Here is a 25,180-nt window from a genome sequence, read left to right on the forward strand (position 1 = left end):
AATGGGCCAATATGTTCCCAAAACCTTATCAGAGAAGCAGGCTGCAGGGAGGGCAGGTGGATAGCAGGGAAGGGGAGGGATGTGGTCAAGGTCATACAGATATTTGGAACAAAGGGCCTGGATCTCCAGCCTCCTGAACACCAGCGCCAGATACAATGAAGCACTATGTCTCATCGGTGCCAGCAGGGGTAGACCTAGGTGGTCTCTGAAGACCTTTTGAGTTCCCACAGCCTGGGGACCACCTATGGTGTCTGTATCTTTTTTTTTTTTTTTTTTTTGAGACAGAGTTTTACTCTTGTTGCGCAGGCTGGAGTGCAGTGGCGCGATCTTGGCTCACTGCAACCTCTGCCTTCCCAGGTTCAAGTGATTCTCCTGCCTCAGCCTCCTGAGTAGCTGGGATTACAGGCACCCACCACCATGCCTGGCTAATTTTTTGTATTTTTAGTAGAGACATGGTTTCATCATATTGGCCAGGCTGGTCTTGAACTCCTGACCTCAGGTGATCCACCCGCCTTGGCCTCCCAAAGGGCTGGGATTATAGGCATGAGCCACCGCGCCCAGCCTAGTGTCTGTATCTTTAGAAACAATGACATCATTGCATGGATGCCAGTTCCGTGGGAGCGCTATTGTGCAGCAAAGGGCCTTGCCAGCTGAAGATCACACCACACAGGCTCTGTTTTTACCAGTTGTGTGACTTCAGGTAAGTGAGTTGACTTCTCTGTGCCTCTGTTTCCTCATCTGAAAATGGGAACACTAACGCCTACCTGATAGAAATTGCTGAGGATCAAGTAAGATCATGCATATAGCAACTGGGTAAAAGTTGCCAATCTTTGTACCAGCACATGCACTCAGGGCCTTCCTTATGCTTGAAAATATAGAGGTGCACGGGAGGAGTGGGGCGTAAAGACAGACAGCAGGGAAAGCAACAGATGGCACAGTTTCTCCACTCTGCTGTTCTCAGGGCTGACCCAGCTGCTGCGCCCTCAGAAGCGGGTGGAGAATGGGCGGCAGTGGGAAGGGAAAAGTTGATTCATTTAGTGCAGTCACCTGCGGTCTCAACATCTTCTATACTCAGCACCTGGATTGGAGCAGCATTCTCTGGGCCTCGGCTGCCTGAGTGCCTCCCCCTGCCGGGGCTGAAGGAGTGTCCGGGCTTCTTGCACCACTGAGGCTGGGATTAAGGCCTAAGGCCTTGCTTTAACTTGTGCTCACCTAGAAAATGAACTAAGTCCCATGACCTTTGCCTCTTGCCACAGGCCCTGAGCAGCCTAGCCTGGCTTTGTCCGTTTGGAAGAAGTAGACCTGCACACCTGCTGTCCTCATTCATTTGTTCCAGTGAACAATCAGTGCCAGGCTCACTCTGTGCTCCCAGACCCGAATCAGTCAATGGTGTCACAGGTAGATGAATGCAACATGGTCCTGCTCTCCAGGGTTCCAGTAGGCTCTAATCCCGCGACTCTCTATCACCCTCAAGGGCCCCAGCCAGGCTCACGTCCACCTCTGGGCCTTGGCCCTTGCTGTTCCATCACCCGCTGCTCTCCAGCAGACTCTGTCAGCTCCCCTCTCCCATCCTGCCGATCCGTCCTTCATGACCTAGCTTGGTGTCTGCCTCCTCCAGGAAGTCTGCCCAGATCACCCCACCTGGATGTGCTCTCTTCCTGCTCCAGGTAACTCGCTGCACTGCCTTTCACAAAGCACTTAGCTATCCCCTCCTGGTGCCTTTACAGTTCATATTTGTGCATGGAGTCCCCACCAGACCCTTGGAGAAGACAGTGGTAACATTGTATCTTACCCATCTTTATAAACGTGGCTCATATCCAAACCCATCCAGTACTGGTTGATCTCAGAAAATTACTTTCATGTCTTTCCTGCTACTCACTTCTGGAGGGATGGGCTTGAGCCTTGCCAGGCCTCAGTTCAAACCTCAGCCCTGTACCTCACTAGCTGTGTGATCTCTGGGAAAATTAGCCCACTCTAGTGGTAGGTACGGCTGGTGTCCCACCCATCCCTGTGGAGCCTTATCTTTTTAGTCGACTCCAGCCCTCCTTCCACTAGCCAGCTCTGCATCTCTTCACCCAAGGACCGTTTCTGGCAAGAGTCAGATCTTACAGTCCAGGAAGAGAGAAGGGGGCCGGGCATGGTGGCTCGCACCTGTAATCCCAGCACTTTGGGAGGCCGAGGCAGGAGGATCCCCTGAGGTCAGGAGTTCGAGACCAGCCTGGCCAACATGGTGAAACCCTATTTCTACTAAAAATACAAAATTAGCCAGGTGTGGTGGCACATGCCTGTAGTCTCAGCTACTCAGGAGGCTGAGGCAGGAGAATCGCTTGAACCCAGGAGGTGGAGGTTGCAGTGAGCTGAGATGGTGCCACTGCACTGCAGCCTGGGCAACAGAGCAAGACTCTGTCTCACAAAAAAAAAAAAAAAAAAAAAGAAAAAAAAAAAAGAAAGAAAAGAAAAGAAAAAAAAAGGAAAAGAGAAGGTGCTGGAAGATGCATCCCCACAGCTCACGACTATCAGGAGTTGGTGAATAATATGAGCTCCGTCACCCCTCGGGTGGGATAACCATGAGATGTGTGTTCCACACTGGCTCCCAGAGTTCCCCAGCAGAATTCAGCTCCAGTTGCCCCCAAGGGTAACTCTCATGCCAATGTACCTTTTATTGGCATCAATCCCTTCCCCTGGCTTGGTTCCCCTACTGGTGCTTCCTGGGGTTACTACCCAAATAATCCACTTGCACTCAAATCCTTGTCTCAGGGTCTGCTTCTGGGGAAACCCAAACTAAAGCACTCCTCTTAGCCTCAGTTTCATTATCTGTAAAATGGGTATAATGGCCGAGTTGCCCTCACAGGATGACTGCAAGATGGTATCTGCAAAGCACAGAGCCTGGAATTACTAAGCATTCTCCAAAAGGAACCACTACAGTGATTTTCAGTTGTGCTTATTTTAAACTTTTTAATCTTTTTTTTTTTTTTCTTTTCTTTTTTGTCAGAGTCTCACTCTGTCACCTGGGCTGGAGTGCAGTGGCGTGATCTGGGCTCACTGCAACTTCCACCTCCCAGGTTCAAGTGATTCTCCCACCTCCGCCTCCCGAGTAGCTGGGATTACAGGTTCGCACCACTGTGCCTGGCTAATTTTTGTATTTTTTGTAGAGACGGGGTCTCGCCATGTTGCCCAGGCTGGTCTTGAACTCCTGGGCTCAAGGAATTCCCCTGCTGTGGCCTCCTAAAGTGCTGGGATTATAGGCATGAGCCACCTCGCCTAGGCTAACTTTCTGAAGAGAGGACTGAATCTTTTGACAGAGCAGTCATGACTATGTCCCACCCAGCTTGCTCTGGAGAGCCAGCACCTTCTCTTGGGACCACCCCCCACTGTCTGGTAATTCCCATCCACACACTTGCCCTGGACGTGTCCTTCTTGATGACCAAGAAAAATCCAGAACATGGCCATCCCTTGGCATCAAAAATTTTCCCCTTGGGCTGGTTTTGAGCTGCATCCTCCCAGCAAGGGTGGGAAGCTCATTCCTGAGCACCTATCAGGGCAGCTGGGGATCAGAGGGGGTGCCGGCTGAACACCCACTGCCAGGATACCCTGGTTTTATTTTCTACCAGTCCTTGCCAGGCCAGTGGTCCGCCTGGTCTTGGCAGGACACCGCTGTGCTTCCCGGCCACCACAGTCCCCACTCCCTGTGACAGGGGCCTCTGTGGCAAGGGGAGGTTGGGACTTGGCAGAAGGCCCGATAAGTTCTAGTAATTCCGATTTTCGGGTCCAACTGGCGACTTGATGCATTTTACCTAGTCTGAGGCAAACGAGTCCATTTGCCATCTGAGCCCTGTACTTATACATCTGGACTCTTCCTGGGAGGCAGACAAGTTCCGCAACCACAGCAGGGGAGAGACCATCAAAAGTGCATGGTGGCTGGGGGACATGAGTCCAACTAAGCCAAATAAAACTGTGTGCTCAACACAGCACAGGGCACCCAGACTGCCTGGGTCCAGATTCCCACTCTGCTAGTTACTCACTGTGTCTCCTGGGGGAGGGCATTCAATGTCTTTGTACTGCAGTTACCTCATCTATAAAATGGGCAAGGCAGCAACGTCTACCTCCTAGGGCTGCTGTGAGGTTAAATGGGCAGATTCACATGAAGAACTTGCAAGACTGCCTGGAGCAAAGCAAGTACTCAGTGAATGCTTGCTGCTATAGAGGCATTAACACGCACGGAAAACGTGCGGACAGATGTAACGCATGCAATGTGACTTCGGAGGCAGACTGGTGGTTATGGGGCTGCAGGAGGGGAGGAGGGGGAGGGAGCGTGGAGCTTTGTTTTGAATGATGAGATGTTTTGGAGCTAAATAGATGAGGTGGTGGTTGTACCACATTGTGTCTGTACTAAATGTCACTGAACTGTACACTTTTAAATGGCTAATTTTATGTTATATGAATTTCATCTCAATTAAAAAAAGAAAAAACTTCTGGGGAGTGAGTTTGGTTAGAGTAGGTGGAAAAGATCTTTACTTTTTACATTTCTGTCCAGCTTGGGTTTTTGTTAAATGATGAACATATATGTGTATCACTTTGGTAATTAAACAAATTCAAGTTGTTTTTAAAAGGAAGCATCGTATAGGAGAAAATGTGTGTGGGAGGTGAAAGGAACATATGATGAGCTCTGACTCATATTTCATCATCTATCACCTGCTTAGATGTTGTCTATCTATCTGTCTGTACGTCCATACGTTTATCCATCTATCTGTGCATCTGTCTGTCTGTCCGTCCATCTGTCCATCCATCCATCCATTCATCCATCATCTGTCTTCCCATGCAATATGAACAAGAGCCTTGGGGGCGGTGTGGATGCCCCTATTTCAAAGCAACAAAAGGGAGGCTTAGAAAATTTAAGCCGCATGCCCAATTCACAGAGCCTGACCCCCAAAACATCTTTTGACTCCATCACACAGCCCCTTATTTGCATATGTAAAACAGGGAGCATAAAGCCACTTTTTTACCCTAGTTCTGATTGACGCTCTCTAGACCCTGGATGCCTGGCTGAGCTCTCAAAGTCAGAGCAGGCCAGCATGGTCCTCCTGACTGCATCAGTCCTGCCTCTCAGGTGCCCAAATGCCCAGAGAGCCTGCAAGCCACCCACTCCCTGCTCTCCAGCCATGAACACCTGCTCCCCAAAGCAGAAACCAGGCCTCTCACCAGCCCCCCATGTCTGTGTTCTGGGAAAAAATTGTGGTCAAAAAGCTGACAAATGTAGGAAAGGGAAATAAACAGGTAGTCATCTGTGTGGCAGCTGTTTCCATGTGGGAGCCAGGGCAGGTGTGGAGCACACCTGAGTTCCTCACAGGTGTGTGTGCCTACCAATGGGAGACAGCCCCACTCACCCCGGCCACCACCCGGTGCAGGATCCTGGCCACCTCTGCCTGGCCCAGACTCAGCTGCAGCCACACCGGGCATGTTTTGATGAGCTTCTCCAGGATGCTGATGCCCCGGCGGTGAGGAAGGCAGTTCTTCGGGGTGGCTGGCAGACAAAGCCCCATGCCATCTTCCTCTTCCTCTTCCTCTCCTTTGCCAACAACTGGAACGGGACTGAAAAACAGAATCAAATGATCAGCCATGCTGCAGCCAACCCAGAGAGGGTTTACAACACCTGGGGATTCCATTCAGCCATGCTTACTTATTCAGCATTAGGCAGTCTGTGGCCCTCTGGGGAATTAAAAAAAAAAAAATCAACAAACCACGGTCTTCACCTTAGGGCGTTTATATAGGAAACACACCTCAGCCCACCTGACTCAGGATGTGAGGCTCCAAGATGTTGTTCCTCCTTTTCTGGAATCAGAACCAGCCTGTGTGTGTTGGGATGGGGTAGGCAAACATCAGGGTCTCGGGATCTCTCTTTTTTTTTTTTTTTTTTATTTGAGGCAGAGTCTGGCTCTGTCGCCCAGGCTGGAGTGCAGTGGATCTCGGCTCACTGCCTGCAAACTCCGCCTCCCAGGTTCACGCCATTCTCCTGCCTCAGCCTCTGGAGTAGCAGGGACTACAGGCGCCCGCCACCTCGTCCGGCTAGTTTTTTGTATTTTTTAGTAGAGATGGGGTTTCACTGTGTTAGCCAGGATGGTCTTGATCTCCTGACCTCGTGATCCGCCCGTCTCGGCCTCCCAAAGTGCTGGGATTACAGGCTTGAGCCACCGCACCTGGCCAAGTCTGGGATATCTTAAACCAGACAGAACTGTCAGCAGTAGGCAATGCCCATTTCCCAGCGAAGCCCGCAGTTTGATTTTGCTGTTTCTTGGGTCTGTGAGAGCCAAGACTTCAGTCTGTGAGGAAACGGCGAGACACAGCCAGAGTACAAGTATAAATCTAACAGAAGCACAGTGCAACAGAAGTAGCTAATTGCAACCCAGGGTGGGTTGAGGAAAATGGGCTGCATTTGAGCAGAGCCTTGAAGAGGATTTTTAAAAACTTTTAAAGAGTAACACACACAGTGAAATGCACACATCTTGAGTGTACAGCTAGCCACATTTTTACATATGTCTACACCTGTGTAACTACCACTCAGATCAAGATAGCGAGATCTGCGCTGCCGTAGCCACTAGCCAGAAGTGATTATTGAGCTCTTAAAAGTGGCTTGTCTGAATTGACAAGTGCTGTAAGCACAAGATATACACAGGATTTCAAAGACAAAAAGAATGTAAAATAGCTCATTAATATTTTTATTGTTTACATGTCAAGATAATTTATTTTAAGACAGATTCTTGCTCTGTTGCCCAGGCTAGAATGCAGTGGCATGATCTCAGCTTACTGCAGCCTCTGCCTCCTGGGGTCAAGTGATTCTCCTGCTTCAACCTCCCAAGTAGCTGGAATTACAGGTGTGCACCACCACGCCCAGCAAAGTTTTGTATTTTTTTTAGTAGAGACGAGGTTTCACCATGTTGGCCAGACTGGTCTTGAACTCCTGACCTCAAGTGACCCACCCACCTTGGTCTCCCAATGTGCTGAGATTACAGGTATGAACCATCGCACCCAGCAAGATATTTTAAATGTGTCAGGTTAAATAAAACATTATTAAAATTACCTTGCCTGTTTTAATATGGCTGCTAGAACATTTAGAATGACATATGTGGCTTGCATTAGATTTCCATTGGATGGTGCTGATATAGGACAGTTCTAGAAAGTTCCTTCTTACTCCTTCCCAGTCAACAGTACCTGAGGATGTATCAACACAGCACAGTGGGGGAAGGAGGATCACAGACCCAAGAAACAGCAAAATCAAACTGAGGGCTTTGCTGGGAAACGGGCTCTGCCTACTGTTTACGGTTCTGTCTGGTTTAAGAGATCTCAGACCCTCCCCAAGACCCTCATGTTTGCCTTCCGCATCCCAACACCCACAGGCTGGTTTTGATTTCAGAAAAGGAGGAACAACATCTCAGAGCCTCACATCCTGAGTCGGGTGGGCCGGAAGGTCTGTCTACTTTCTACCTAAGGCACCAGGTCTCTCAAGGGACCTGCAGGGGTAAAAACCTTAATCAGACAGACGAGGGTACTCAGAAAGCCACGAAGCTGTGGGTGGTGCCTTCCATCTTGCCCTGTGTCTCTGTGATGCTGCCCAGGGGTACCAGGGATCAAGGTTGGCATTGGTTCCAGAAGCATCCAGGGCATGTGCTGTAAGGAGACTCTCGGAGGAGGCGGGGGATAAGGCCAGGGTAAGTCCTGTAAAAGGGCTCAGGAAAGTGGAACTACCCCTGTGGGCGGGGCTCTGGGGGCCCTGGGGGTTCTCAGGGTGGTGGAGGGGTTACGCAGCGCTGGATTAAACAGGCGCAGCAGTGTTGTGAATTTTCAGCAGTGGGTTTTCGAGAGAACTGACTGGGACTGCCTGTCATGAGGAGGGGTGTGTGAAGGTCAGTGTGCAGTTGTCTGCACCTGGGGAGAAAATTCCCTCCCACATCCTCCGGGGAGCCCTGACTCTCATGAATGTTGTGTGTGCTCCTGGCTGCCTGAGGATTTCTCCTCTTGGTCCACAGCCTGCAGCCTACATAGAAGAAGGAGCCAGGTCACCAGGAAGACATGAGTGTCCCGGGGAATGGCAGGAATCCTGGGGCTGGTGGGGGCGGGGTAGGACGGCTCTGTGGAAGTCCACAGGCTGTGGAATTGGGGCCAAACAGTCTCACTTGGAGCTCAAGGCCAGGGCGGCCTGGCTGATACTGATATAACCACTTCCCAGGCCCTGAGTGTGGTCCCAGCATCTCGTCTGGGAAAAGTTAAAATGATGGAGGTCTGAATTTCCCAGAAAAGAAAAGAAACCCCCTGGGCTACAGGCTTCTCCAACCCCACTTGGAAACACAAAGATATGTTCTGGCACCAAAAGATGCTATAATCATCCTTAAACATCCCTGCTTGGGCCCCAGCCTCCCTCAGGCCAATTAGGACTTTCAATAGCAGGGAGTCAGGGCAATTGGCTTCATTTCTTCTTTGCCACAAACTATGGCTTAGCACTTGGCCAAGTCCTTTCCCTCTCGAAGTCTGTTTCCTCATCTGTGCAATGGGGACTGGGAGAAGGAAGCTTCCTCTATTTGCTGGGTGGCCCTAGGTGTGACCTGGGCTCATCCTCATTTTTTTTTTGTTTAACCTGCAGAACCAAAGCTGCGATCAAACAGAGAGCTTCTGGGAGTAAGGAGAGGGTGGCCTCTCATTAACTCGGGCCGTACTTAGTTTCTGTGGACCTGCCAATGTCAAATGCTGTTGCAGGCACAGATTAGACCAGTGAACAAAAGAGTTGAAAAACAACCCCGAAACCTTCATGGTATTTACATTCTAGGGGAGGAGCTGGGCAATAAACAAGGCAAATGGGTGACTAGAGGATGTCAGATGGTAATACCGCCAAAGAAGAAGAGGAAAGGGTCCCGGGGACAGGGGACAGTTCCAAACTGGGTGGCCAGGGAAGACGCCCGGAAAAGGTGATTGTGGAATAAATGCCTGACTGCAGGTATCTGGAGAAGAGATTTCTGGGTAGGAGGAAAAGCAAACTCCCAAGCCTCCAGTTCCTGCTCCTGGAGCAAATGCAAGGAGGGACAGTGAGAGAAAGGTGAGAGTGGGAGGAGGTGAGGGCAGAGGGGGCAGGGGGAGGGTCCCATGAGCATCTGGAGCCACAGGGAGCATTGGCTCTAAATCCACATGTATAAGCACTCCCCAGGGCTGGGGGAAGGGGCTGGACTTCCAGCTAGCCACATGCCTAGCCCAGCGCTCAGGTTTCCTTGGCAAGAATAAATGCGCCCATGGAGATCTGGGGGGACCTGGGTGGTCTCAAGGCCCAGGAGGGTCTGCAGGAATCCACAGTGATAAACCTGCTTCCCAGCCCGGCAGTCCCACCTGCATCCTGAAGCACGAGGCTGCTGCTCTCAGGGTGACCGAGTGGAAACTCTGCTCTAGGCTCCAACATCACGAGGACTGTACATTTCACTGTCTTGTGATCACGTCTCTTCCCGCTCTAAAACTTGGAATGGATTTCACCTTCTAAAGAATCCAGTCCAGTCCTCTCATGTTTAAGGCATTCCCTTTCTGAGCCTCTGCCTCTCAACCCCAGACACCTCCTACAAAGGGCTCCTCTCCATCACCCAACAGAATGTGCACTTCTCCATCTGGAGCCCACGATCATGCTGCTCTGTCCACCTGCACCTCTTTCAGGGTCTATTTCTTCCTCCCAAGATTATTTCCAATTGGTAGGCAAAAGTATTAGACCAGACACAGAAAGCAATGATCATAAAAGAAAAAATAGATAAGTTAGACTGCATCACAATTTAAAACTTCTGCCCCTCAGGCCGGGGGAAAAATATTTGCAAAACATATATCCAACAGGGAGCAAGCAAATCAGTTTTCAAAATGGGCAAGAGATTTGAACAGATACGTCAAAGAAGAAGACATACAAATGGACAATAAGCAGGTGAAAAAGAGCTCAAAGTCATTAGTCATTAGGGAAATGCAAATTAAAACCACAATGCGATACCACGGCACAACCACTAGAATGGCTAAAATTAAAATGACTGACAACATCACATAGTGGTGAGAATGGGAAGTAATCAGAATGCTAGTGTACTCTTGGGGAGAACGTACATTGGTACAAGCACTTTAGACAAAGATATGGCACTTTTTAATAAACCTAAACATATACCTACCCTGTAGCCCAGCGATTCCACTCCTGGGTATACACCAGAGGGAAATGAAAGTATATGTCCAGAAAGACTTGCACACAAATGTCAAAGCAGCTCTCCTCCTAATACCTCAATACCACCTGGTTCCAGTGCCCATCAGCGGCAGAATGGATGAAGAAACTGGCATGTCCACATAACGGGCCAGTAGTCAGCAATGAAAAGGAATTATCCATACGCACAACCACATGAATGAATCTCAGAAGCATTATGCTGAGTCAAGGAAGCCAAATGCAAAAAAGTACACATGGCATGAATCCATTTATATGAAGTTCAAACAGTATACTTAGATGTGTGCATTCACTTTTACCACATGCAAATTTTACACCAAAAGAATAAAAGATAATCCTAACTAAATACTAAACTCTAGTTAACTCTAGTTAGTCATGCTAACATTCAGGGGGTGGTCTGCAGCTTTCTATGAAATATATTAAAAAATAAGGTACATTCATGGATGGGTAAAGATATGTAACAAAACAGAGAAAAACACTGAGGATTACTGGTGGGTGTATGGGTGTTTACTGCGAAGTTCTTTCAAGGCTTCTGTATCTTCTAAATTTTTAATAGTGAACTACTAGGAAAACAGTTCTTCGCATCCTTTAAGTCTGCTTCAGATGAAGCCTGCCAGCTGTATTAGAAGCCTTGGGTTTGAATGTAGGCTGTGTGACCTCTGGCCAGTTATTAACACTGTACCTCTCTGGGCTTCAGTTTAATCACCTGTGAAAACATAATAAGCTGGGTGCTGTGGCTCAAACCTGTAATCCAAACATTTTGGGATTAAGGCTAAGGCAGGAAGGTTGTCTGAGCCCAGGAGTTTGAGACCAGCCTGGGAAATATAGTGAGACCACATCTCTACAAAAAATTTTTTGAAAAATTAGCCAGGCATGATGGCATGTGCCCCATGCAGTCCCAGATACTCAGGAAGCTAAGGTAGGAGGACTGCTTGAGCCTGGAGGTGGAGGCTGCATTGAGCCAAGATCGCCTCACTGCATTCCAGCCTGGGTAACAGAATAAGACCCTGTCTCAAAATGAATGAATGAATGAATGAATGAATGAATAAATAAAATTAAACAAAAATAAAAATAAGTAAAAACAACGTAATTGTCTTTATTTAAGAGAGTTACTGAGAAAATTTCATGAGTTGTCAACTAGGTAGCACAGTGCCTGACACACTATTCAGTAAATGTTATAGTTTTTCCAATCCTCCAACCCCCAAGTTATAAACACTTCTTCCTCTTCCTGCTACAGTTCTCTCACTTTAAAGCCTTGATTTTGGGACTAAGCACATTTGATTGACGTGACTGCGGCCCACATCTGTGTGTTGCTTGTCTTGTGCCGAACATCTGTCCCCAGGGTAATCCACAATTTCAAGTGCCTGGGAACCACACGGCTTGGCACAGACAGAGAAACAAACCAGTGGAAGGATCCCTTTCCCACCCTGTGCAAATACAACAAGGCCTAGGATCATCCCAGGCACCTCCAGACCCCTCGGAGCACTGAGGGCTGAAGGTGCCAGCCTGCGGGCTCAGACTCAAACACCAGCGAGGACAAAGGCCCCTAAGCCTCAGCTTGTCCAACCCTTGTGATGCTCTCCTTCCCCTCTGGGTGGTCCAGTGTGGCTGGAACAAAGGGCCCTCCCAGAGACCTGCTCAGGGCCCCCAGGAGGGTAGGCAGATGCAAGGATCTTAGGGTGGAGAGGAATCTGTAAAAGGTCAAAGGCTGCAGCCCCTTGGCTTCGAGCAATCTCTAGAAGTTAGAGAAGAAACAGCGGGAGTTAGGGAAGTATGGACCTTGAACTGGGTCCCAGAAGTAACAGGGCTCTTAAGGGGCAAAGTGACATGGCACCTTCTCTGTCCAGGCCTAAGAAGGGTGGCAGAGCCAGGCAGCTGCCACAGGTCATTGGAGTTCCTGGGTGTCCATTTCCGATTGGAAAATGTCCGTGCCAAGGACGGCACTTGGGGCAGGATGGCAAAGATGGAAGTGCCCAGAGTGGGTGACATGCAGGCTTTGTTTTACAGCTATGATGACTCTTATCAACTGGCCTGGCCACAGCAGCTCCAACTGCCAGGAACCGTCGCTAAGCCCACCCAGCATCGGATCAGCCATCTGTTGGCAGAGCCGGCTACTTCAACACCCATGCTCTCCCTCATACCAGTTGACTCCAGCTCCGCTAAGGACCCTGCAAAGGCAGAACCGGGGACCCTGGATAATGAAAGGCGTTGTTACAGCCTTGGAAGCTTTGCAGCAGCTCCACCAGAAAGAGAAATTGTTCCACAACAGATTGTTCTCCCACTTATGGAGAATAGAGCAGTGAGCTCAGAGCAGCAGGCCCACAGGCTTCTGATCCTTTAGCTGCCGCCGGACACCCACCCAGACCGCCCTGCCAGACGCAGTGCCAGCAGACACTCAGGAAAACCCAGCTCCTGGGCTGCAGGACTCAACCTCTCAGCTTCTATGGGGATTTTCTCACCAGTTCCCTAAAGGAGGGCGGGAATTGCCTTGAGTGCACCCAGCTCCTGGGCATGGTGCCTGTGTCTACATTCAGGCCTATTCAGCTGGGGGGGTAGAAGAGGGAAGCTCCGCTCCAGGGTAGCTGGCCCAAGGGGCTGACCAAGTGTGGGGACAGAGCGGTGAGTATGGCAGCTTGGGGTGTGGGGCCCTGGCTAGATGCTGCCTATTAGGGGTAGGGGAAAGGCGCAGAATTTTCCCAGTTCCACAGGGTGCTGGCTTCGGGCTGCCTATGTCAGCCCCAGGAAGCAGCTCAGAGAGTTCCAATGCAGCCTCACGGTGGGAACCAAGGCCTTCTGGTATAGACTTGGCCAGGACATGCCAGGGAGTGGGAGGGGGGCGTGTGTGATGGAAAGAGAGGACCGGAAAAGGCCGTTACTACCCCACCTACCATCCTGACCCAAGGCAGGGTGGCCTCCCAGCTTCAACAAGACAAAGGGGGCTATAGGAATAGAGAGGCCTGGTCCCTGGGCTTCGAGGGCTCTCGGGTCAGTAGAAGCCAGTGTGGCTCTGGTGATAAATGTTACAGGATGGCCAGGTCCCTCTGGACAAAGCACCATGAGAACACAGAGGGAGTGCAGGGGCTGGCGTGGGAGGGAGCCCTGGTGAGGCCAGCCAGGGCAGCAAGGCAGCAACTTGCCTGCTTCATGTATTCATAGTTCACGCCATACCGTGCCCACTGTAGGCCCCCAAATCCTGTTAATTCAGTCATCCTCACACCTGCCTGATTCAACCTCAGAGGTTGAACTGTGTCCCACGAGAAGATATGTCCAAATCCTAACCCCAGTACTTGTACATGTGACCTTATTTGGGAAAAGGATCTTTGCAGATATAATTTAGGCTACTGAGATGAGATCCTCCTAAATTTAGAGTGAGACTCCAATGAGAGGTGTCCCTGTAAGAAGGAAAGACAGAGAGACACAGATGAGATCTGTGTGAAGGCGGAGGCAGAGACTGGAGTTATGATGCCTCAAGCCAAGGAGTGCCAGAGGTAGACAGCCACTACCAGGAGCTGGGGGAAAGGCATGGGATGGATCCTCCCTTAGAGCCTCCAGATGGAACCTGCCCAGCTGAAACCTTGGTTTTGGATTTCTGGCCTTGAGAACCACAAGAAAATAAATTTCTGCTGCTTTAAGCTGCAAAGTTAGTGGTAACTTGCTACTGCAGCCCTAGGAACCGAATGTACCTACCCTACCCCTAGTGGTCTCATGTAAAGATGAAGACACAGAGGCACAGAGAGGTTAAATAATTCACCAAAGGTCACACGCCAATAAGTGACAGAACTGTGATTCAAACCCTGGCAATCTGGCTCCAGAGTCTATGCTTCTCACCACTTTACTCTTCCAGCTCTTGAAAGTTTTAAAAAAAATTTCATGTGTACATATCCTGGCAAAGAAAGGGTGTTCAATAATGTTCATTATTCCACTTGGGAATACAAACAGACACAGTGACATAGAAATATACATAGAAATAATTTCCAGAAGGCTATGTAAGATGTCATTAGACTTATTTCAGAGAAGTTAAGGGGGTTTGTTTCAAATTTTTATAATAATTATGCATTGTTAACATGATTTAAAATCATCTTAAATAGGCCAGGCGCAGTGACTCACGCCTGTAATCCCAGCACTTTGGGAGGCCGAGGCGGGTGCATCACCTGAGGTCAGGAGTTTGAGACCAGCCTGGCCAACGTGGTGAAACCCTGCCTCTACTAAAAATAAAAAAATATATAGCTGGGTATGGCTGCACATGCCTGTAATCCCAGCTACTTAGAAGGCTGAGGCAGTAGAAACACTTGAACCGGGAAGGCAGAGGTTGCAGTGAGCTAAGATCGTGCCACTGAACTCCAGCCTGGGTGACACAGCAAGACTCTCTCTCAAAAAATAAAAAAATCATCTTAAATAGGCCAGGCACAGTGATTCACGCCTGTAATCCCAGCACTTTGGGAGGCTGAGGTGGGAGGACTGCTAGAGTTGAGGAGTTTGAGACCAGCTTGGGCAATGTGGTGAGACACTATCTCTACAAAAAATTAAAATAATTAAATAATTTTAAATAAAAATTTAAAAAATTAAAATAATCAGACAGTGGTGTGCACCTATGGTCCCAGCTACTCAGAAGGCTGAGGCAGGAGGATCGCTTGAGCCTAGGAGGTCGAGGCTGCAGTGAGCTGTGTTCACACCGCTGCACTCCAGCCTGGGTGACAGAGCAAGACCCTGTCTCAATAGTAATAATAGTAAAATAAATAAAAATCATCTTAAATACTTTTCTTATCTGTACAATGGAGCTGGTAATACCTGGCCCATTATAACACTTCTAATAGGTCACATTTTTCTGGATGTAGCAACCACACATGTGGTGATGCCCTGTCTCTCCCAGGGACACCTGTTGCTTTGGGGACACTGGCCAACCTAGTCCACCAGGGACATCTCATTCCCCCAAACAGGCCCTACTCACCCCAACTGTTCTCACTCGCTACGGCAGGAGGAATGGTCTGAGGCTGGGGGCGGGGGGGAGGGAAAAGCTCCCCAGAGAATGAAAACAAGTGCGCCCACTATCATGACCATCTATCAAAATGTAAAAGAGAAGAAATGCTGGAGCCCAGGTTCCAACAGCCCCACTTCCCGGACACCCGCGTTTACATGTTTACAGATGGCCACTGCTGCTACAGCATTTACTACAAGGAGAAAATGAGGAAAGCCAAGGGCTGCCACAGGAGAATGGATAAACAAAGCTGGGACTCAGTCCACCCTGGACAATCACACAGCTGTTAAAAGGCAGGAAATGCAATAAATCAGTGGAGTGGCTATAGTAAACATTCATCTATTGTATATTTCACAACAGCAAGTAGAGAATAATTCGAATGTTCCCAACATAAAGAAAAGATAAATATTTAAGGTGATGGATATCCCAATTCCCTGCTTTGATTCTGATACATTATATGAATGTGTCAGAAGATCATATGTACCCCCAAAATATGTACACCTATTATTTATCAATAAAAGAAAAGGGCCAGGGGCCAGGCGCAGTGGCTCAGGCCTGTAATCCCAGCACTTTGGGAAGCCAAGGTAGGTGGATCATTTGAGGTCAGGAGTTCGAGCCCAGCCTGGCCAACATGGTGAAACCCCGTCTCTACTAAAAATATAAAAATTAGCCGGTTGTGGTGGTGGGTGCCTGTAATCCCAGCTATGAGGGAGGCTGAGGCAGGAGAATTGCTAAAACCCGGCAAGCAGAGGTTGCAGTGAGCTGAGATTGCGCCACTGTACTCCAGCCTGGGGGACAAAGCAAGACTACATCTCAAAAAAACAAACAAACAAAAAAAAGAAAACAAAAGGGCCAGAATCAATGCTACACAGATGGTTAAATCGCAAAATTCTGTTTACTGCATGAATGTTAATTTCTTGATTTTGATCCTTGTCCTTGAGAAATACCCACTGAAGTATGTGGGATAAAGAGATAAAATATGTACAACTTACTCTCAAACAGTTTAGAAAAAAATTAGAAGCCAGGTGTGCTGGTGCATGCCTGTAGTCCCAGCTATTCGGGAGGCTGAGGCGGAAGGATCACCTGAGCCCGGGAGATTGAGGCTGCAGTGAGCAGTGATCGCACCACTGCACTCCAGCCTCAGTGACAGAGAGAGACCCCATCTCGAAAAACAAAAAGAAAAAGAAAAACAGAAAAAAAATGAGAGAGGAAGAAAGAAAGAGTGCAAACGAGCAAATGTGATAAAATGTTAATAATTGGTGAATCTGGAGAAAGGAGTGTACAAACAAGAATTCACGGTACTATTCCTGTAACTGTTCTGCAAGTCTGAAATCATGTCAAAATGGAAAGTTAAAAGAAAACGTTTTAAAAGTAATCAAACAAACAAACAAAAAAACCCCTAATGAGTGAAATAAGCAAATTACGGAAGGAATGAAAACATTTATGTAAAGTATTAAAAAAATGCACCATAGTTCTATATCCTGTTTGTGGATACAAGCACACACCAAACTAAGGAAGATGGCTGCCCTTGCGCTGAGAAGAAAAATAGCATCAGGGAAGGGTGCGAAGGAGGTTTCAACCAGTTCTGCAATTATTTATTTATTAAACCAAACAAAAAGATCTGTAGCAAACATGGCAAAGTGATAGGTATTAACAAAGCGGAATGCATAGGGCATTGCAACGTTTTTCTTTAGACTTCTCTATACTTGAGATATTTAATTAAAAAAAAAAAAAAAGCTCACATATATACACACACACCTACCCCCAGGTCCCAGAGCATGCCACAAGTCGAGGAAATGTGGAGTGGAGCAGAGCCCAGGCACCCAGGTCTATTCCTTCTGCCAGCGCCATGTCCCCATGACCACTCCAACTGTTTTTTCTTGGCATTTTAAAGTCAGTTCAGAAGCCCGAGAATCCCATCAAGGAAGGTCACCAAGATGAGTCTAGCCTCGGGAATAGATTCAACTGGCCAGCCAAAGAATCAGCGCCAGGGAACTTTTTGGGACCCCACTCTGACAGCTATCACAAGCCACCACAGCAGAAGCCAGAGAAGGTCATTGGGGCCAAAGAACAGCTGATGCCAGAGGACATCTTACTCTGAATTTCCTGGTTCCAGGTGTAGATGTAGGCAGGAAGAGTGCAGTGTGGGCTGCAGGCATTTGGGGCTGGGAGAACTCCTCACTCCTCATTCCACGCTGTGATGAACAGACACAGGCTTCAGGCTGGGCAGGGCTTGTGATCCTGGTAAGCTCCTCCACCTCTTTGAGCCTCAGAGTCCTCTTGTGGAAAGCAGGGAGACTCTGCCACCCAACTCAAGGATTGCATGAGGATTGAATGGGACAGTGTAACTAAAGAACCCAGCCCAGAGCTGACTTTTAGCAAGTGGTAACCACCAAATGAGATGGGGCGGGAGGGCTTCACTAACAGTTCATGGAGAAAGCTAGGGCTGAATTAGACATGGAACAGAGCGGAGAAGGAATTCCCACTGGGCAGGGAGGTGGATCTCGGACTGTTAGGAAGGAGGTTAGCACGCAGAGATAACTGTTGGAGTATCTGGTTTGGATCAGAGATGTGCCAAAAAAACACCTGTCTAGGACAATGAATAAGTAAATGAAGAGCAAGAGCCTTCCAGCTGGGCCAACATAGTGAAACCCATTCTCTACTAAAAATTAAAAAATTAGCTGGGCATGGTGGCGGGCACCTGTAATCCCAGCTACTTGAGAGACTGAGGGAGGAAAGTCTCTTGAACCCAGGAGGAGTAGGTTGCAGTGAGCCAAGATTAAAAAAAAAAAAAAACAAGCAAAACCCTTGATGTGTAGCAATTGCCAGTTTCCAGGGTGTTAGGGAGTAAACGCCCCCATCATTGCTGAGGTCAAGCTCTCTAAAGGTTTACACCTGGGCTAGCAAAATTTCTGGATAGTTAACAATAGGCTTTTGAGAGCCTAACCCTAACACTTCAGTTCACTCTCTACCATCCCTAGCAAGCAGCAGTTGTATCTGTTTGAAGACCTTGAATCACATGAGCTAGCTACCTCACCAGGCGACCCATTCTGAGAAGTAATTCTCAATTTCTATTGAGATGAAATCTGTTCCCCTGAAGTGTTTCCTCTTGTTGCTTTTTCTACATTTTATAGGGCCGTGAGGACAACTCTCCCACCCCCATAAAGCCTCTAAACTATGTGAAGATGGCTTGTACATGTACGACCCTAGAGTCTCTGTTTTCCAGCTGGAACAGCCCCAGGCTTCCACACAGCAACCCAGAGGGAAGATTTGTCATCTGTGGTTGACCCTGAGCTGGGTGTCTCCAAGAATTTCCAGATAGGGTGGTTCGTTTTTTAACAGCATTTAAAGAATCCAATTCAGTGGTTTTTTAACATAGTCACAGAGTTGTGCAACCACCACCACAATCAATTTTAGTACCTATTCATCACCCTACAAAGAAACCCCTTACTCACAAGCAGTCACTCCTCCCCGGCCCTGCCCCCTTCCCTCTAGCCTGAGGCAACCACTAATCTTTCTGTCTTTATAGATTTGCCTATTCTGGATATTTCCTACAGAGTCATACATATGTGGTCTTTTGTGTCTGGCTTTCACTTGGCATCATGTTTTCAAGGTTCATCCATGTAGTAGCAGCTAGTGGAATTTATCAGTACTTCTATATCAATGTTTCATTTCTTTTTATTGCCAAGCAATATCCCATTGTATGAAGATGCCACATTTGACTGATCTATTCATCAGCTAACATTTGAGTGGTTTCCAATTTGGGGACTTTACAAATAATGCTGCTAATATTCATGTGCAAGTTTTTGTATGGAACATATGTTTTCAGTTCTCTTGGGTATATATCTAGGTACGGAATTGCTGGATTACATGGTAATTCTGTGTTTAGTATTTTGTGGAGCTACCAGACTGTGTTCCAAAGTGGCTACGCCATTTTACACTCCCACCAGCAGCATATGAGGGTTCTAATTTCTCCAGCACCTTTCCAACACTTGTTATTGTCTTTTTGATTACAGCCATCCTATTGGTTGTAAAGTAGTATCTCATTGTGGTTTTGATTTGCAATTCTATGGTGGCTATTGATGTTGAGCATCTGTTCATTTTTGACCTTTTTTTTTTTTCGAGATGGGGTCTCGCTCTGTCAGCTAGGCTGGAGTGCGATGGTGTGATCATGGCTCACTGCAGCCTCAACCTCTCAGGCTCAAGTGATCCTCCCACCTTAGCCTCCCAAGTAGCTGGGACCACAGGCATGTGCCACCACACCTGAGTAATTTTTTACTTTTGTACAGACAGAGTCTATGTTGCCCAGGCTGTTCTCAAACTCCTAGACTCAAGCAATCCTCCTGCCTCAGCTTTCCAAAGTGTTGGGATTACAGGCATAAGCCACCATGCCTGGCCCATTATTGGCCATTTGTATATCTTCTCTGGAGAAATGTTTATTCTGATCCTTTACCTATTTTTGAATTGGGTCTTCTATTACTGAGTTGTAAATTTTTAATATATTCTGGATATGTCCCTTATCAGATACATGATTTGCAAATATTTTCTCCCATTCTATGGACTGCATTTCTACTTTCTTAAGGGTGTCCTTTGAAACATAAAAGTTTTAATCTAAGAAGTCCAATTTGTCTAGTTTTTCTTTTGTTGCCTGTGGTTTTGGTGTCATACCTAAGAAACCATTACCTAGTCTTAGATCATGAAAATGGCCCATCATTTCAGCTCTTACATTTAGGTCTTTGTCCCATTTTGAGTTAGTTTTGATATATGGCATGAGGTAGGGTCTGACTTTATTTTTTTGCATGTGGATATCCCACATTGTTCCAGGACCATTTGTTGAAAGATGATTCTTTCTCCATAGAATTGTTTTGGCAGCCTTGTCAAAAATCAATTGAACATAAAATATGGAGTGGTTCTGAGCCTCCTCATCATACTGCTTTTATCCTTCTGAGTATAATGAGTATCGTTCTTTCTTTGCACTTCTGAAATGTGGAGTCCCCAAATAGAAACAATACCTAGGTGTGCCCTGAGCAGCAGAGAAAGGAGTGTGACCATCATCTCTCTCAAACTAGATACTTTACTTGTATTAACATGACCTAACTCAGTTTTTCTGTAGTTCCACAATGCTTCTGGGAAATTAATTTGGATTTGGAGAGTGGAATCACACTGTGGAGATGAATGGAGATAACAAGGGTTTATGAGATGGGTAGTAGCATGGCAAATGCTGTCACCATTAGAAGAATGGGTATGATATAAAGGAAATGACACTGTCTGGTTCTGTTGTTTACTATGTGACTTTAGGCAACTCACTTTCCTTCACCAGGTTCAGCAGTCTCTTAATACAAATAGTAGGCTGGATCAGATCTGGGATGGCAAGTAGGTTGAACTTCCCATGTGAACCCCAGTTGACTGACAGCAGCTGCCTAGACTGTTATGCTGAAGGCTCAACTGAAAGAATGCAGGGTTCTACTAGTGATGTCTGCCACGGGCTCTGACTGGAAGAGGAGCAGCAGCTGTGCTATGTATTTCCTGAGCATGGATCAGACCAAGGACTAAGGTTCCTTCCAGCATTATGAATTCCACAATTCTGTGACTCAACTGACCCTTGGCTAGCTGCCACCTGAAGGCTTCTCTTCCAAGCCAGGCTGGCCCTGCCCCAGTGAACAGCCTGGGAGAAGGCAGGCGGCCAGGTTGGCTTCTCCACGGCTTTGTGTCTGCCAGATCCTTCTTCATAGACGTGTGTGAAGCTGAGTCACAGCTGCTTCCTCGTTCCACCTCTGGCCCAGGCTTTGGTGCATACAGAAACAAAAACACAGTTCCAGGCTGACCATGGAGGTCCCGTGGGGATGGAAGAGAAGTAGCAGTTTCACAACTAGGATCTCTCACACATGCACAAAGCACAAACACTCAACTAATGCCTCCAGCCTATTTCCAGGGGCTAAATAACTGTACAGGGCCCTGGCGGGTTCCCACAGATGCTTGTGGCTCCAAGAACAGTGCCTGGAAAATCTTTGGAAAAAGTTCCCTGGGTTTCTTCTCCCTTGGGAAACCAAAAGACCTTTCATTAGGAGGTGGGGAATAGAGTGCAGCCTAAGGCCCCTGACCCTTGGTGGGTCAGCCCCAGGAACAGGGGACAGGCCCTGTGGGCCCCTGCCCACAGCCTCTAGCAGGGGAAGTCAGTTTAGGCAGGTCTTCCGGACCTCGGAAGCGCTGAGAGCAGGCCAGACTGCCTCAGCTCACACGTCACAGCCCACATCAAAGGGGTCTGGCAGGTCAAAGGCCTTCAAACTTTCCACATCTGCGTGTGCTGCAGGCCTTCTGTCACTTAGTGTGCGTCCAGCACTCTCCAGCTACCAGTCTTGCCTTCCTGACTCCAGCCAGGTGCCCTGCTGTCCCTACTGGGCTCCACCTGCCCACAATGACTCCAACGTGTGGAGGCCTGGTGGAGCCGGCAGAGGCAGCCAGCTTCAGCCCCAGGCCCTTCTGGTGGTGGTTCCCACCACACCAGGCCCGCTCCAGGCCCCTGCTCAGCCACTGTGGTTGATGGCTCATGGCTTTGCTCTGTTAGGATTCTAGTCCCAGCTGCTCTGTCTTCTCCTTGGGCTCAGCTCTTGCGAACCCTGTATACTCCCAGCCTCCTAGGAACCGGGACTGAGTTCCTCCACCCTCCCTCCCTCTGGAATCTTCTCTGGTTCAAAGGTCCTAGCCACTTTGCCTATCTGGGTCATCCAGGCCTAAGCTGACTCAGCCTGCCTGTCCTGCTGACCCTGTCCTGGGCAGGTCTGTCCATTCCTGCCAGACCCGAGCTCACAGGTGACAGTACCAATCCTGTCCCCGGTGCTGCATGCAATTTGGCCTTCAGTCATCAACCAGAGCTATGCAGCCTTGTGGTTTAAGCATGGGCTTGGGGACCAGGCAGCCTGGGTTGGAGTCCCAGCTCAGTGGCTTCACAAGTGACTCAGCCTCTCTTTGCCTCAATGTGCCTGTATTTAAAATGAGAAAGACAAGCGTGACTACCTGACGAGCTCGCTATAAAGAGTTCAGGATAGTGCCCGGAGTCCAGCAAGCTTTCAAGGATGTTAGTATCTACCATTCATTCACCCAGTAAGTATTTATTCAGCACTTACTACGGGCCCAGATCCCACTCTGGGCTTAATGTAATAATAATTACAGTAACAGTCACATGAAAAAGCAGCTGACATCCCCCCACCCCAAGATCCCCAGAAACTTCACTGAACACAGAGATAGTTACTGGAGAAGACAGGATCTAGGGGCCAATGTCTTGGCTGGGACAGAAGCTGGAGTAAGCGAGGACACAAGAACCAGGTCGCCAAGGGCAACGGGCAGGCCCTGAGCACACCTGTCACGTATATTGGGATGAACTGAGGCCATCTCTGCAAGGACAGACCTGAGAGTGATCAGGTGGCACCCCCGGGAGGGGGCCTGGGAGGCTGGGGGACAGAGTGGGAGGGGGGCCCTCCCCTGTATAGGGGAGCATTGTCTGTAATGGAGAAAAGAAGAAACCGGGACATAGTCACCAGGGTTACAGAATTAGCAAGTGGCAGAGCTGGCATATGAACCCTTTTGTACCTCTGGAATTTGAGCCGTGCGACTATATTGCCTACTCAAAAAACTAAACAACTTGAAACTTTGAAAGATAAAGTTTCCCTGAAGAGTATTCGTATGTAGCACTGAGCTGGGCTGTGTGTACAGGCATATTTAGAGAACTCTGTGCTCTTGTTCTGGCTAAGACCACACAGTCTAGGCCATTTCCCTTCTATAATAGATCTCAAAGAGATACTTTTAAAATGCAAATGAAGCTTAAGGACAAAGATGTTCACTGCTATGTGACTTGCAGTTGTGTAAAACTAGAAACAATCAAACAATACTGCCTGTAACATGCTGGTCTCCCCCAAACTCAAGCTTTGTGTTCCAGTGTCTGGCCCATCTACCACTGTGTGCCCAAGCCTGGCACAGAATAAGGTCTCAAGAAAAAGTGTTCAACAATGGAGTGGTTAAGGAAATATTAGTTCCATATGAAACTGGCAATATCCAACCATTTTTGACCTATAAAGAAAGCAATTTGGGATGTTCAACCTCATACAAACACTGGAATAATATATAGCCATTCAAAATAGTCCCTAAGGGCTGGGCATGGCAGCTCACGCCTGTAATCCCAGCACTTTGGGAGGTCAAGGCGGGAGGATCACCTAGGTCAGGAGTTCGAGACCAGCCTGGCCAACATGGCAAAACCCTGTCTCTCTCTCTACTAAAAATACACAGCTTAGCCAGCTGTGGTGGCGTGCGCCTGTAATCCCAGCTACCCAGGAGGCTGAGGCGGGAGAATCGCTGAAACCTGGTTGAGGGGAGGCAGAGGCTGCAGTGAGCCAAGATTGTGCCACTGCACTCCAGCCTGGATGACGCAGCAAGACTCTGTCTCAAAAAAAAAAAAAGTCCCTAAGGCACTCACTTACAGCTGGTGGAAGCACAAATTAGTACAGCCTTCATGGAGTGCAATTCAGTCACTTCTATCACAATTGCAAACACATAGGCCCCTTGACCCAGCAATTGTGGGAACGTATACTTACAGTTGCATATATGCAAAATGGTGCACAGACAAAAGTACTCACTGGATTCAGGGGAGCATGGTCTGTAATGGAGAAAAGACTGGAAACAACCTAAACGTCCATCAATAAGGGACCAGGGAAATGAATGGAATACTATACAACTGTAAGAAGAATCATGAGAATACCTTCTGCGTACTGACATGGAAAGATTCCTAGGCTGGGCGTGTGGTTGAAGGACAAAAGCAAAGGAGGAAATATTAGTACTCATATGAAACAACCCAACCACGAAGTGGTTAAGGAAATATTAACCACTTACATAGATATAGAACAGTATGTATACTGTACTCCCTTGTTGGAAAAAAAGAGAATAATTATTTGTATTTGCATAAAGAAACTCTGGAAGAAGATATAGGAAATTAGTGTCAGGAAGGGGTATAAACAGGGACATGAGGGGACCAGGTGGGAAGACTTCACTGTACATCTTTCGTTATATATGTATTTTTTAAATCCTATGAGCATATTACCTACTCAGAAATAAATTATGTTTCCAGAGTTTACCATTTACTGTGTGGTGTTGCTGGTTGACATATACGAACCAATTTAATCCTTTAAAAGAATGCTATAAGGTTACTCTGGTCATCATTCCCATTTTAGAGAGGAAGAAACTGAGACATAGTCATTAGGGCTACAGAATTAGCAAATGGCAGAGCTGGGATAGGAACACTGGCAGTTCTTTTTTTTTTTTTTCTGCGACAGAGTCTTGCTCTGTTGCCAGGCTGGAGTGCAGTGGCACGATCTCAGCTCACTGCAACTTCCTCCTCCCGGGTTCAAGTGATTGTCCTGCTTCAGCTTCTTGAGTAGCTGGGACCACAGGCACATGCTACCACGCTTAGCTAATTTTTGTAGTTTTAGTAGAGACGGGGTTTCATCATGTTGCTCAGGATGGTCTCGATCTCTTGACCTCATGATCTGCCCACCTCAGCCTCCCAAAGTGCTGGGATTACAGGTGTGAGTCACTGCGCCCGGCCGAACCCTGGCAGTTTTTTTGAGTCAATAGTCTGTTTCTTTTTTTTTTTTTTTGAGGCGAAGTCTCGCTCTGTCGCCCGGACTGGAGTGCAGTGGCCGGATCTCAGCTCACTGCAAGCTCCGCCTCCCGGGTTTACGCCATTCTCCTGCCTCAGCCTCCGGAGTAGCTGGGACTACAGGCACCCGCCACCTCACCCGGCTAGTTTTTGTATTTTTAGTAGAGACGGGGTTTCACCGTGTTAGCCAGGATGGTCTCGATCTCCTGACCTCGTGATCCGCCCGTCTCGGCCTCCCAAAGTGCTGGGATTACAGGCTTGAGCCACCGCGCCCGGCCAATAGTCTGTTTCTAATCACTCTACTGATGCTTGCTTATGATATAAACATTACACATCATAGATACAC

General features: G+C 48.0%; 1 protein-coding gene across 4 annotated transcripts in view; it reads right to left on the reverse strand.

Moving 5' to 3' along the window:
- The window catches only part of RIN3 (Ras and Rab interactor 3), a 185,071-nt gene that overhangs the window by 137,093 nt on the left and 22,798 nt on the right, over positions 1-25,180 (reverse strand). For all 4 annotated transcript variants that reach the window (XM_033191533.1, XM_033191532.1, XM_033191537.1 and 1 more), the window contains exon 2: positions 5,385-5,589. In XM_033191533.1, the coding sequence (XP_033047424.1) occupies positions 5,385-5,589 (205 nt within the window). The remainder of the gene's footprint in view (positions 1-5,384; positions 5,590-25,180) is intronic.

This window comes from Trachypithecus francoisi, unplaced genomic scaffold, assembly GCF_009764315.1.
Source record: "Trachypithecus francoisi isolate TF-2019V2 unplaced genomic scaffold, Tfra_2.0 Lachesis_group3, whole genome shotgun sequence".
NCBI lineage: Eukaryota > Metazoa > Chordata > Mammalia > Primates > Cercopithecidae > Trachypithecus > Trachypithecus francoisi.